At 54.8% G+C, this 14,047-nt stretch overlaps 6 protein-coding genes across 6 annotated transcripts; 5 read left to right on the top strand and 1 right to left on the bottom strand.

Annotated features, from left to right (window-relative positions):
- The first annotated feature begins 859 nt into the window (after nt 1-859).
- BO66DRAFT_52210 (SAPS-domain-containing protein) lies at nt 860-4,078 on the top strand. Its single transcript, XM_025653370.1, has 3 exons — nt 860-1,764; nt 1,823-3,124; nt 3,180-4,078. Exons 1-3 carry the CDS (start codon nt 1,087-1,089, stop codon nt 3,894-3,896), a joined length of 2,697 nt encoding a protein of 898 aa, XP_025505382.1. The 5' UTR covers nt 860-1,086; the 3' UTR covers nt 3,897-4,078.
- Nucleotides 4,079-5,224, top strand: BO66DRAFT_52206 (uncharacterized protein). The gene has a single exon (XM_025653369.1). The coding sequence runs from the start codon at nt 4,260-4,262 to the stop codon at nt 5,037-5,039; it is 780 nt and encodes a 259-aa protein (XP_025505381.1). The 5' UTR covers nt 4,079-4,259; the 3' UTR covers nt 5,040-5,224.
- A 907-nt stretch (nt 5,225-6,131) lies between these two features.
- Nucleotides 6,132-8,375, top strand: BO66DRAFT_410353 (SET domain protein; the record flags this gene model as incomplete). Its single annotated transcript, XM_025649237.1, has 3 exons — nt 6,132-6,685; nt 6,810-7,069; nt 7,132-8,375. The coding sequence occupies 3 exons, from the start codon at nt 6,132-6,134 to the stop codon at nt 8,373-8,375; spliced, it is 2,058 nt and encodes a 685-aa protein (XP_025505380.1).
- Nucleotides 8,376-8,601: 226 nt separating this feature from the next.
- BO66DRAFT_390779 (NADH-quinone oxidoreductase subunit NuoF) lies at nt 8,602-10,702 on the top strand. Its single transcript, XM_025647099.1, has 3 exons — nt 8,602-8,954; nt 9,059-9,130; nt 9,201-10,702. The coding sequence occupies exons 1-3, from the start codon at nt 8,694-8,696 to the stop codon at nt 10,359-10,361; spliced, it is 1,494 nt and encodes a 497-aa protein (XP_025505379.1). The 5' UTR covers nt 8,602-8,693; the 3' UTR covers nt 10,362-10,702.
- A 180-nt stretch (nt 10,703-10,882) lies between these two features.
- Nucleotides 10,883-12,066, bottom strand: BO66DRAFT_448271 (zinc-binding alcohol dehydrogenase family protein; the record flags this gene model as incomplete). Its single annotated transcript, XM_025651736.1, has 1 exon — nt 10,883-12,066. The coding sequence occupies exon 1, from the start codon at nt 12,020-12,022 to the stop codon at nt 10,883-10,885; it is 1,140 nt and encodes a 379-aa protein (XP_025505378.1). The 5' UTR covers nt 12,023-12,066.
- Nucleotides 12,067-12,408: 342 nt separating this feature from the next.
- BO66DRAFT_52147 (Zn(II)2Cys6 transcription factor domain-containing protein) lies at nt 12,409-13,903 on the top strand. Its single transcript, XM_025653368.1, has 3 exons — nt 12,409-12,512; nt 12,601-12,909; nt 13,000-13,903. Exons 1-3 carry the CDS (start codon nt 12,414-12,416, stop codon nt 13,795-13,797), a joined length of 1,206 nt encoding a protein of 401 aa, XP_025505377.1. The 5' UTR covers nt 12,409-12,413; the 3' UTR covers nt 13,798-13,903.
- Nucleotides 13,904-14,047: the final 144 nt, after the last annotated feature.

Below are 14,047 nucleotides of genomic sequence, written 5' to 3'. Positions count from 1 at the left end.
CCCTCCCTCTCTTTCAACCCCCCTCTCTTACTCTTCTTACTCTGCCCTCGCGTATCTCTGGTCCCAAAGTTTGCCCTCCCCCCGCCGTCGCTCGGGCGTGTTGGGTATTTCCGCTTGGATCATTCCTCGTCACCTCCAGGGATCAGAGTTACCGACCGATCCAGACACAGCCAGACAGCCAGCGCAGCAACAGTCCGACTGAATTGCCCTGCGGATGTCAGCCCGCCATCCTTGAACTATTCTTCTTGAGGTACTGTAGTTACAGTATTTACTGTACTACCCACACATGTCTAGCACCATTGACTGACTTACTGCCTTAACCTCCATTCATCATCCCCATTACGCACTATTCCTGCTTCATCTAACTGACTGACTCGTTTCACCCCGTGCAGCGCAAGGCTGACGAACCCCGATTCCTCCCTCCCCTTGTTGAGGATTCTACCACCGTTTTCTCTTCTCTTGTCACTCCCTCAGGTTGTGAAAGGTATGTGTGCTTTGCATGAATTTTATATGGTATATCTTTCTTTTAAACTTTTGTCCTCCGCTTGCTGGGCCTTCATGCCTGCCATCTGGTGAATTCTGCAGTCGCGGCCGCAATGCCTGACCCGGTCATTGTGTTGCCTGCCTGAAGTCTGCCCTGCTATCCTCCGATCCTCGGGCGAAGCCACCCCTAATGTTCCCGACCCTCACAATCAACGTTTCTGCCCTCCCTCCTTCATGATCATGACGCTCAACGTGCGAAGAGGTTTGCTAACTGGGATACTCGGCGCATCCAGCGCTAGGACGCTCCGACCAGGCTCATCTCTGCTTACGAAATTCCCGATCTCACTTTCTATACCTGGAACGCGTGAACATAACGAACATTACGCTTGCGATCCCGCCTTCATAAACTTCTCATTCACGACGATCTGAAACATTGCATGGGTTGTCCCATAGGCTAGAGGCTTTGGACACTCTCACGGCTCTTGTAATATACAACAGGTCTCAGTCGCACCGTTTTCGACGGAGGACTCCGGCCGCTAGAAAAATCCGCATTCTACCGAATCTTCTTTCCATGACTCGGTTTGGCCGGTTATATAAATCATCATGTTTTGGCGTTTTGGAGGATATGCAAGTATCTCCAGCATTGATACTCTGCTAGACAAGCCCGATGTCAGCCTGGAGGAGCTGCTGGATGAGTCGGAACTGATCCAGGAACTCAAGCAAAATAATACGAAGCTCATAGAATTCTTACGAGAGGATAATGTCTTGAAACGGCTTATGGACTACGTGATCGCCCCGTCGCTAGTGAACGACGTTGATGACGAAGACGATGATACCAATGACAGCAACGCCACGGAGTCGAACAACGACGCATCGGCGGTGGAGGAGAAACACAAAGACCCGCTCAGAGATATGCTGGACCCAGAGGACCTGGAGCGGGCAGAGAAGGATCGGCTGAAACGGGCGTATGTCGCATGCGAAATCCTGTCATCCGAAATCTGGTCAATCGTGGAGTCGATTATGTTGAACCCGGATCATCTGAAGCACTTTTGGGGCTTTCTGAAGCGTCCTTCGTCCTTGGACTCTGTCCAGGCGAGTTACTTCACAAAAGTTAACGAGACGCTTTTTGACAAGAAGACGACCGAGATGCTGGACCTGCTGAAGTCCATGGATGGCGTGGTTCCGGCCATCCTCCGGCATGTGGATAACCCCATGGTCATGGATCTTTTGTTGAAGATTATCAGCTTGGAGAAGGTTGAAGGCGGCCAAGGGATTGTTGATGTGAGTTCCTAAAGCCATGGAATCAGGTGTTTGTAACACAAGCTGACCATTCTCTTAGTGGCTGAGGGCCCAAAACCTCATACCGACCTTGCTATCGTTCTTGTCGCCGGAATACCCTGCCTCCGTCCAAACCTCGGCAGGTGACTTCTTGAAAGCAATCATCACCATTTCGGCAAACGCAACGCAGAATGACCAGTCCTGCATCGGCCCTAATAGTCTCACGCGGCAATTAGTCTCCACAACCTGCATAGAGACTTTGATCAAATCCATGCTGAAGGGTGGAAACCCACTGACGGTCGGTGTGGGCATTATTATTGAAGTTATTCGAAAGAATAACTCAGACTATGACCCGGAGAACATCAATGGGCCGGACTCACCACCCACGACATATGACCCTATTTACCTTGGGAACCTTCTCCGACTTTTTGCCAAGCACATACCCGACTTCATGGCCTTGATCAAGAGCTCCAAGCATACGGTCAATGATGGTGGGAAAGTGAAGACTGTTGAAAGGGGAAAGCTGAACTCGGCATGGGGCGCTAAAATCGAGCCCCTGGGCTTCGATAGATTCAAGACCTGTGAGCTGATGGCGGAACTGCTACACTGCAGTAATATGGGTCTGTTGAATGAGCCAGGAAGTGACGAGTACGTCCGACAACGCGATGCTGAGCGCGAAAGGCTCATGCGTGAGGGTGCCTTCAACGCGCACAGAGAAGAGACGTCCGCCTTTGATGGAAATGACTCTACTGTGGACTTTGTGAACGGATCTGTTATTGGTTACGGGTCACCAGAAGGTTCAAGGGTTCTTGAAGTTGCCAACACCGGCGAGGAGAGCTTCGAGGATGTCAGCGCATCCGGCGTCCTTGTTGACAAAGAGAAGGATGCGGGGGTTAGGGAAGCGAACCTTCCCAGCCCCAAGTCCGAGCCTGAACCTGTTTCACACAGCTCTGAATCTGCAGATGTCACAGAGTCGGCTGCGAATGAGGCACTCGAAAGCAAGACAGAAGATTCTACACGGGCGCACGCCACGGAGACTGATACCACGTCTGGCTTGGCAGATCAAATCCAAGAAGTCAGCCTCGACGGTGGGCAATCCGCCAAGCCGCATGATTCGTCTGCTGAGACTACAACTGAGCCAGCCAGTCAGACGCAGCCCTCTCTTGATGCGGACCCTGCCCCCAATCAAGATAATCAGCCACCCAGCTCTTCCTCGCCTGATACTGCTGGCCAGGTCGGCGATGCTCCTTCTTCACAGCGGCCACTGCATCCTGACATTCAGGTTGATTCCAATGGGCAGCCTGTGGTTGGCGATTATCTCAAGATTATGTTCGTAGAAAACCAGGTTGTTCCCACCATCTTGGTTTGTCTCCCCTTAAATGCCCCATGTTATGGGATTAGGATTAACAGCATCGCAGGATTTCTTTTTCCGGTTCCCGTGGAACAACTTCCTTCATAACGTCGTCTACGACGTCGTACAACAAGTTTTCAATGGCCCAATGGAGCGTGGTTACAACCGGATGCTGGCTATTGATGTCTTCGAGACAGGTCGGATAACGCAGAGCATTGTCGACGGACAGAAGAGAAGTGACGAAACCCAGCGCACAAGACAGATTCGTTTGGGCTACATGGGTCATCTCACATTGATCGCTGAGGAGGTCGTCAAGTTCAGCGAACGCCACCCACCGGAGCTGCTTTCACCGACTGTGATGGAAAGTGTCCTCAACCCCGAGTGGATTGACTATGTCGAGCAAACGCTCTCCGAGACAAGGGAACGTGACAATGCCATTCTTGGTGGCGTACGGCCGGACATGTCCATTGGGCATCGGCAAGGCATGATCAATTCAGGCCAGAGCGCCAACGCTTCATCGGCGCTTGCGGATGCAGGGCTTAATGGTTCTACGGGGAATTCTGGCTTCCAAGGTTTTGACATGATGAATCAAGGAAGCGTATCCGGTGGGGCTTTCGGACTTGGTGGGAATTCTCTCCTGAGCGGGTTCGCCAGCTCGAGTGACGACGAGGACGAGGAAATGGAAGACCAGGACGATAGAAACCTGGCCGATCAATCCGCCGAAGGCGGATCAGACAATGTGGGTGATCACGATTTCACAGATATCGATATGCGCGATGCTTGAACCTCCCTTAATTCATGGCCGAGGCGATTCTTATCGACCCAGGCCGCCCCATATATACCCGCCCTTTCCTCACGTCGAAGCCCTTGACTGTTTCGCTCTCAACTCGGATCGCCGGAAATTTAGACACATGATGGATGACGGGAGTGGTACGGGCCATACAGGGCCTGGCACAACGTGTTGGACTGGCAGCGCTTCTCCATATGTATGAAGTCATTCAGAACAGTACTACTCCCCGATATCATGTGCGGATGACTTTCTACAACCAAGCAATACCTTCCCCCGTACGAGTAGTTCTTTGAATCTCCGCTAAGGCTGAGCCTAGCTTTTGTCATCTATCAAGCTTCATTATCCTGTTCTCTGACCATGCACATGAGAAAACACGAATTTCAAGTCGCTCTGCTTACAGATATGCTAACCTTACTCTGTCTTCAGGGATCTGCCAACTCGACCAGCCAACCGATACCCATTCTTCCCCCGCCTCCTGCTCCGATGAGTCAAGGGCCGTCCCGCGCAAGGCGGCAATTAGCCGCTCGGCTTGCGGCTCAGAAGCAGCAGGCTAATGACGGCTCGGAAGGGGCCGAAGACAGGAACCTGGGGAGCGAACATGAGACCTCTGAGTCACAGTGGCCGACCAATCCCTTTGTGATTGCAGGTCTCGATGAAGACACTGAAGGCAACCACTCCCCAGCAGATGCCGCTTTCCCATCCAACGATTTCCCTCCGACGGGTGACAAAGACGAGCCCTTTTCCTCGCCCACCTTCCCGGAGTCTGGCTTTAGCCCTCCCGACTCGTTCTCCACTGGTTCCTCCGATGATGACGGAGAAGGTCGAACTGAGGGCATGCGGCGCAAGGAACGGGTTCCACTGGAAGTGGAGGACGACGACGACGACATGGGAGAGATGGTGGGGCCGTCTGCTGACCCTCGAATGATGGACTCGGACGAAGAAGATGAGGCCATCATGAATGAATCGCTCGGCTATCCCGACTTAGGACCGGGGCGCTACATGGACTTTGCTCGATCACGCATGGGGGCCTCTCCATTCGGCGAGGATAACGACAACGACAGCAGCGACGGTGAGGATGACGGGCTAGTCGAGATTCTAGTGCCGGGCAGGAAGTCTTCAACATCTTCTATGCACTGATCATTGATCTTTGTTTGCTCTTTTGATATCCTATGCATCTTCACTTTCTATCTTTCGCGGATTCCCTTTTCCTTTTATTGTGGATCTTAGGTTACTACGTCTTGGGTGGTGCTTTGATAATGCTTGCCTTGATGGGATTGGTAAAGGTTCCATCTTATGTACACTAGTTGACTGCATGGTATTCGCGTGTGCTTATCCTGTGATGATGAGGTCGGCTTGATTATGAGTTTGAGATGGCGCTGTCTATGGATGCTTGTTACAGCAGCATGATCTCGTGGGGAGTATGCTCCAGCATATCCTCCCTCTTGTTTGCTGTATCATCTTCATTCTCAGAGCAATTAGCTTTGAATTATCTGAAGTCACGAGAATTCTATTTTAACGAATGTTTGATGTCACTGCACTTTGGATGATTTTGGGGATTTCCTACTGTCTTATTGCTATTCTTGTTGGCTTTGTAAGATACTTTCGGGAGAGAAACGATTTTGGTCTTGTCTTCTTTCCCCGTTTGATCATGAATTTGGAAGTTAATGGTAATATCCGTGGTAAATTGATATTGACATGGAGATTAAGTTAAGTGCTGTACTGATACACAATCCCGAGTCGGGAGAGAAAAAGTGGGACAATTTCCGGTTCGGGAGTCGAAAATCGAATCATGTCAATTGCTCGACCCGCCAAAGTTCTGCTCATGCTCTTGCTCTTGACCTTTTGCCTCGGATTCTTCGACAAAACCCGATACCTTCAATTTCTACTACTCAGCTATAAGGGTTTTCGTCTTGGTCAGCCATTCCAGCGGTGATTTTCTCATAGTATGGCTGCGAGCACGACCGCGGGGTCTCCCAGGTAAGTCAAGGCTTTACTTTCGTGCTATGGCCCGGTTCAAGCATGACGTTGAGCCGCTACGAGCTATATGATAATGTTTTTTTTGTTGTCATTTTCAATCAAGACACACACACTCTCTCCATCCCATTCCCTCCAGAACTAAAATAAGAACACAAACACCACACCAAAAAAGAAGATGAAATTAACAGTCTCCCCCGCAGCACCAACAATGCCACCACCGGGCTAGAGATCTACGCCGACCTCCAGGCATGGATGGCTCAGCACGGCGGCCAGCTGCACCCCGCCGTGCAGGTCGCCAAAGACGAGCAACGCGGGGTGCACCTGCAAGTCCGCAAGGGCTCATCCGAAGGTAGCCTGGCCGTGGACACGCACATCATCCAGACGCCCCTGACCACGACGATCTCGTACTTCAACGTCATCGGGTACCGTGCATCCACCGCCGCCGCTGTCGCTCCAGATGCAGATGCCACCGGCGGTGGCAGCATCGTTGAGTTCAAGTCCCATGGCCTGGACTTCCCGCGCCCCTTCATCGACGCGGTCGGCTCGAAGGAGGCGACGGTCTTCTTTCTGGTGGGCCAGTATCTGCGCGGCGCGCAGAGCTTCTGGTACCCGTACCTGCGGACGCTGCCGCAGCCGGGGACGTTGACGACGCCGCCCAATTATGAGGGCGAGGATCTGCGGTGGTTGCAGGGGACGAGTCTGTTGCCGGCTAGGGAGCAACGGGTCGAGAAGCTGAGGGGGAAGTATGAGGCTGCGGTGCGGGCGTTGAGGGAGGCTGGGTTCGATGGGGTGGAGGAATATACATGGTGCGTATTCTTGATTTGCTTCCTTCTGTTGTGGGGCTTGTGTTCTGGATGTTTTTGCTCCTGTTTCTTGTTCTTGGTGCAAGGTAATGGTCACGGAGGATTGTGGTTGACCTCCTGTGTCTAGGGATCTCTATCTGTGGGCCTCGACGATTTTCTTCTCGCGCGCCTTTTCTGCCAAGGTGTTGTCCGGTGTGATCCCCAAGGAGGAGCTGTCGGAGGAGAATATTTCTGTCTTGCTGCCCTTCTTCGATGTGGCTAATCATCGGCCGCTGGCTAAGGTCGAGTGGCGAGCGGAGAAGGATGAGGTCAGGTTTGTGGTCCTGGAGAACGTGGCTGCTGGGGAGGAAATCTCCAATAACTACGGGCCTCGGAATAATGAACAGTGTAAGTTTTTGTACTGGCTTTCTTCGAGGTCTATTTGAACTGCTCCACTGACACCCAAGCAGTGATGATGAACTACGGATTCTGTCTTCCGGGCAACCCTTGTGACTATCGCATTGTGAGTCTTCGCGCACCACCCGAGAGTCCGCTTCAGCAGGCACGTTCCCACCAGCTGCAAATGTTCCCGCAGTCGGCTGCGGACACTGAAGACCACTACTATGTTTTCAACATCTTCTATCCGCTGCTGGCCCCGGATACTGCAATGGAGCATTCGATCTTCTCGCCTGCTCTCCTCAACGCGGTCTCCGTCCTGGCGGCGAACAACCGGGAGTTGGAGACCCTAGAAATCACGGACCACGACATCAAAATCCCCAGCGCCTACGGGAACTCACGCGCGCTGCTGGCTGCGATGAGCCAGATTGTGATTGAACTTATCAACCATGCTGTGAAGCTGAGAGCCTCCGGCCAAGATCTACAGCACCCGGAGAATTTGAAACAAACTCACGCGAAGATGTACCGTGACAGCCAGATCATGCTGTCTGAAACCGCTCTTGTGATAGCTGCATGGACCCTGAACCGCGCGCGGCAACACAATTTCACTGGTAGCTGGGAAGAAATGAAAAGGATCCTTGGGGCCCATATGGCCCGGATCCCTGCCGGCAAATTCCCGGAAGGAATCTTGTCCCGACTGCAGATGCGGATCTTGGAGAGGCAGTCACTCCTCACCAAGAACGGGGAACTATTCACATTGACCGAGCTGCCGGATCTTCTGCCAATGGAGATGCAACCACCATGCAAGGCATGCTTCCAGGATGTTCTAAGCACTACGGAGAAGGCCATCCCAGTGCTCAGAGGCAGCGCGGAGACATCGCCCTTCGCGTTCCCCATCTTCTTGTGTCTCGTTGCCGCAGCTGGTACAACTACGAAGGTGTCAGGGTCTGCGGGAGGCCAGTTGTCGCCCAGACTTACTCGATGGGCGAGATTCCTGCTCGAGAACTACCCACCGCCGCCAAATGATGTGGCCTGGGCACTGGAGGATGAGGACGATGAGTACCTAGTGAGCCAGTTTGATGAGGCTCTGGAGCAGATGAAGTCACAGAGCTCTGCCGTGTTTGCTGGATTAGAGGCCTACACAGGCCCATGGCAGGACGATGACTGGTGGCTGTCGCCCAACTGGATACGCTGGGCGTGGATGGTAGCAGAGCAGGAGTGCGTGCACATGCCCGAAGATCCGCTGAGATTGCTAGCCAGCGATGGGCAGGTGATGTTGTCCACGGGATCGTACTTGTATATTCCTCAGGAGGAGTAGATGAGACGAAATGAATTGAATAATGAATCGATGAGATCAAGACTCTGATGACGAATAGGAATAGAATTATATGTAAGGTATAACTGCGTAGGTGGCACAAAAAGCAGCTTACTCATTATGCATCACGTGACTGGAACAAGGCCAATCAGCGGGCGGGGAAAGGCGGATATTCAGCAGGCGCAGGAATTGCCGCGCCGGAAGGGTGGAAGCTCAACTGCTGAACGCCTTCATCATCTCGATCCCCCTCCGCCTCCCTCCCCCCCCAATTGACCTCTTTCCCCCCAGTCTCTCCGTGCAGCCACTGGGCCCATATTCACCATGATATCCCGAGCGGCGGCTCCCTCGTCTTCCTCTATCGCCAACCTTTCCTCCCGCTCCCTCCGAGCCCAGGCCCCGGCTGCCCGTTCTTTCGCGACTGTCCAGGACAACGCTCCCCCCGTACGACACTATGGCGGCCTGAAGGACCAAGATCGCATCTTCACCAACCTTTACGGTCACCATGGAGCCGACCTCAAGTCGGCAATGAAGTTCGGTGACTGGCACCGCACCAAGGACATTGTTCTCAAGGGTCACGACTGGGTACGCTGCCCCTAAGATAACCACCTCAATCCCCATCGCCGACACGTGGACGGATATGTGGTCTTGATAACGATTCAATGCTAATGATTGCATTCGGTGTATAGCTCATCTCCGAGATCAAGGCCTCTGGTCTTCGTGGTCGTGGTGGTGCCGGTTTCCCCTCCGGATTGAAATACGTAAGTCTCTCCCCTCTGGTGCGGAGGCAAACGACTGGTCAATTCCGAGCTGATCGGGCGTGGCATCTAGTCCTTCATGAACTTCAAGGACTGGGACAAGGACCCCCGCCCCCGTTACCTGGTCGTCAACGCCGATGAGGGTGAGCCCGGAACCTGCAAGGATCGTGAGATTATGCGCAAGGACCCCCAGAAGCTCATCGAGGGTTGCTTGGTCGTCGGTCGTGCGATGAACGCCAACGCCGCCTACATCTACATCCGTGGTGAATTCTACCACGAAGCCACCGTCCTGCAGCGGGCTATCAACGAGGCCTACGAGGCCGGCCTGATCGGCAAGAACGCCTGCGGCACCGGCTACGACTTCGACGTCTACATTCACCGTGGAATGGGTGCTTATATCTGTGGTGAGGAGACCTCCCTGATCGAGTCGATCGAGGGTAAGGCCGGCAAGCCCCGTCTCAAGCCTCCATTCCCCGCTGCCGTCGGTCTGTTCGGTTGCCCCAGTACGGTCACCAACGTCGAGACCGTGGCGGTGGTGCCCACCATCATGCGTCGTGGCGGCAGCTGGTTCTCTTCCTTCGGTCGTGAGCGCAACGCCGGTACCAAGCTCTTCTGTATCTCCGGTCACGTCAACAACCCCGTCACCGTCGAGGAGGAGATGTCCATCTCCCTCCGCGAGCTGATTGAACGTCACTGCGGTGGTGTCCGCGGTGGCTGGGACAACCTCAAGGCCGTCATCCCCGGTGGATCCTCGACCCCCGTCCTCCCCAAGTCTATCTGTGACGACCAGCTCATGGATTTCGACGCCCTCAAGGACTCCCAGTCCGGTCTGGGTACCGCCGCCGTCATCGTCATGGACAAGTCGACCGACATCGTCCGCGCCATCTCCCGCCTGTCCACCTTCTACAAGCACGAGAGTTGCGGTCAATGCACGCCCTGCCGTGAGGGCAGCAAGTGGACCATGCAGATGATGCAGCGCATGGAGACCGGCCAGGCCCGCGAGCGTGAGATCGACATGCTCCAGGAGCTGACCAAGCAGGTCGAGGGTCACACCATTTGCGCTCTGGGAGAGGCCTTTGCCTGGCCCATCCAGGGTCTGATCCGTCACTTCCGGCCCGAGCTGGAGGCCCGGATCCGCGAGCACGCTGAGCAGCTCGGCGGTCAGTCCCCCTATGCCGGTGGATGGCACCCTAACAGCCGGGCTGAGGGCAAGTTGATCTCTCCCGGCCAGTAAGTTAATGAAGGGGAATGACGGGGGTCAGTGGAAGGAAAAGTCCGAGACATTAATCAAATCTTTTTGATCAAAGAGAAAGGGTCTGGGTGTATGTCTGGGTGTGGGTGGTGTTTTAACTTCCTTTTTTTTCACGTCTTGTTCGATCATGTACAGTCTTGGTAGCAATTACATCTTTTCTTTGTCTGATATTCGGTGATTGTAACTGGGTGGTGTCTCAACGATCTATGGAGTATCTGTTTGGGATAGTCTGCCGTGGGTTATCGAGGAGTCAGCCACTCAAATGCTCTTCGGCGTAACATGCATTGTATGGCCAGGGACCGTTCCACACACCCTCCATGGAAATCTACCAAGCTCAAATCGGACCATATCTACAAGGTCCGCTGAACACTTCCAAGGATATAATCTGATATCGCACGCTGAAACAGATACAGTACATACAGTAAGATAACCCCTATATCCAACATCTAGCATCCTCACCCCCCTGCCCCATGCACATCCCATCAAATATACTGTACAATCAATCACTCCGAAACCTCGATCACCAACTTAACACAACTCACCCCGCGCCGCAACTCATCCAACCCAGCATTCACAGCGCCCAACCCCTTCCCGACAACCCTCCCCTCCGGACTCGGCCGAATCCTCCCTCCCTCCAAACTCTCTTTCAACCACGACCCCAACCACTCCCGAAACTGCGCCAGCCGCTGCTTCTCCCCCGCCGCAGGCATCACAAAGACCGTCTCCACCCCGGGGCCGTCGTCCACGACCCCGGCATCCGGCGGCACCGGCGGCGCCGACGCGATCTTTCCTGTGACCTGGTCCTCCCCGCGAAACGCCCCCACCACCGCCCGACAAGCCGCCAACTGCCCCATGGCCAGAAAGCAATGCCGGATTGTCAGACCGTCCCTCCGAGCGGTATCGACGATCTCCCGGGGTGTGAGGGGGTCATAATAATCAAAGACGCGGTCCGCACCCAACGATGCGACGTACGCTCGGCTGCGCGGTGTGCCGGCGGTGGCGTAGACGGCGGCGAAGGGGGTGGTTGGGGAGTCGCAGAGGAGGCGCGCGGTCTGCACGCCCATGCTGCCGACGCTGGAGGAGGCGCCCCAGACGAGGAGGGCTTGACTTTTGCCTATCTGGTCGGGGTTGGAGGGCAGAGCGGCGGCGGCGGCTGCTGCTGCTGCTGGAGGGCGGGGAATCCCCATCGCATCCCATGCGCTTAGCGCAACTTGGACGGAGACGGGGAGGGTGGCTGCTTCGTTCCAGGTCAACTCGTGCCCGTCTTCGTTGGGGAGGATCACCGCGTGCTGCCAGGGCACGAGGCATCGTTCTTGGAACGCGCCGTAGTCTGGGCTGCAGGCTTTCCAGACTAGGGCGCTGTAGGCGGCGATGCGGGTCCCTGGGTGGAAGGGAGCATTCTGGGGGACCGCGTCGCCGACTTCGAGGACTAGGCCGGCTAGGTCGAAGCCCTGGACCGTCGGGTAGCTGGTGTCCGGGATGAAGAGGCCTGTGTCTTGCATGATGTGGTCGGCCGGGTTGAGGGCGATGGATTTGACGGCAATGAGGAGATCGTTCGGGCCTGGTTTGGGGGTGGGCCGGGTGCGAAGCTCCAGCGGTTGGCCTGGGCCCGGGGAGATGGCGGCTAAGTGGTGGGTGGTCATTTTGGGATCCAGGGTGTTTGGGTTGGGGAGAAAGAGGATTTCTCTGAGAGGTAAGTGATGGGCTTTAAGATAGAGAGAAGGCCAGCGAACCCGGGGATTGAGGCTGGTATTTATGTCACTGAGGTGTTGTTTTCGACTATTGGTGACTCTTCAATGTGATCCATATAGAGTACTAATGTCCAGTGCCTCGATGATTATAGATCTCCGCAGCCAATCAGAGACCTCTGCATCCGAAATGTGGCTAGCGCCGCGTGGAAGATCTCGTTCCGAAAGGAGGTTAGCGTGTGCACCTGTGCCATGTGGGTGCCTGAGGGGACGATTGGTGGGAACTAAGTTACCTTGTACTTGCGACTACCTCCCATCCATTGCCTACCATTCCCAGCCCACAAAAATGTCCTCAACATGTGCAGAAACTGTTACTGCTCAGAAGCGGACCACTCAACGAAGATCCAGATATGGCTGCCGCAATTGCAAGCTCCGAAAACTCAAGGTGAGTTCAAGGTTGGCTGGTTGGCTGGTTGGCTCGCTTGACTACATTGATTCGTGCATGGCTGATTGTACTTTCCAAACCTCTTCAGTGCGACGAAAGTAGACCCCACTGCAAGAAATGTCGCGCATTCGGGATAGTGTGCAACTTCATGTTCAATATCCCCGACCTGCAGCCCATCGCCGCTGAGACAGGGAGGCCATCGCTGGCGCTGCGAGGAACTGCCGAGCTACAGCCCCCCCTCGCCGGTGCGGTCTGGACGGCGGACCAATCGACATTCTATCAGCTGAACACGAAGTGTCAGGACTTCCTCACCCGGTACTATGGAAGTAGTCTTCTGACCTCAGAAGACCCGAATATGCTGCACGTGAATCGCAAGCTCCTGCAACTAGCCTTCGTTGTAAGTACTGCACATGCTACCCGAATAATCGTGTAGGGCTAGTCGTCCTGGGTCTACACTCGGCTAACACCAGCCCTGTGTGGCCGACAGTACCCTTATCTTATGCACGCCTCTCTAGCCGTGGCACTTACATACGACCGCCACCTAAACACCGTAGGAGGCAGCCGTCGCAGTCTGGACGAGTGCTATCACTGGTACCAGAGCACCGCCCTTCTCAACCGACGGTTCAGGGAGCGGCCGATCAACGCCGAAGACAAGGATCCACTCTGGGGCACCCTGGCTGCGCTGGCCATCCTGGCCTCCTCATCCCCTGAGGCATGCACGCCGGAAGAATCGTGGCCCTTCACCCCCTCCGACCAACAGACCGATGCATTGGACTGGGTCCGTCTGAGCAAAGGTAAAATGGCACTGTGGCACATCGTCGATCCCTTACGCCCGGACAGCGTCTTCCGCGTCATGGCGCCCACCTTTGCGCAGATGAACGCCCCCTTGCCGCAGCGTGGCGTGCAGGGCATCCCGCGGGCCGTGGCGGCCTTGTGCCTCCTCCACGGGGCATCGACGGCGACAGATAATCCGTACTTCGAGGCCGCCCACGCTGTGGCCCTGATTCTGAACCTCCCAGACACCAAAGTCACCACCGGTCCCGCGCAGCTCTTCATCCGCAGTATTCATGGTGTCTTTGAGGACATGCTCCGGAATCGGGACCCTGTGGCGCTCGTGCTGCTGTATCTGTGGTACCGCCAGGCCGGCCGCAGTATCTGGTGGATTGAGCTGAGGGCCAGAGTGGAATGTCCCTCGATCTGCCTGTACCTCCAACGATGTCACAAGGAGGATACTGCGGTACAGGCGTTCCTTCCCGGTGGTGTCTTTGCTGAAAGGTGGAGTTGATTTGGATTCTTCCAGCGAAGCCTTGTTTGCAGACTGCAGTGTCAAAGACAGCCGGCACAGATGGCTTTGTCAGATATTGCGGACAGTCGATGATCACCATCTATCCGACAGCCTTTGTTTGTGCGATGAGACTGGCTCTGATTCATGCAAGCTATAAATACAACATTTATACCCCAGCCAGCAGCGCGCAAGCCAGTCGTGACTACACCTCTCACGAAAACCTTTCCGTACCCTTTTCCAGAAAACAGAC

The sequence above is a fragment of the Aspergillus aculeatinus genome (assembly GCF_003184765.1).
Source record: "Aspergillus aculeatinus CBS 121060 unplaced genomic scaffold BO66scaffold_16, whole genome shotgun sequence".
In the NCBI taxonomy this organism is placed as follows: Eukaryota; Fungi; Ascomycota; class Eurotiomycetes; order Eurotiales; family Aspergillaceae; genus Aspergillus; species Aspergillus aculeatinus.
Note: the sequence above shows the minus strand (reverse complement) of the source record. Positions and strands in the feature narration are given on the sequence as shown.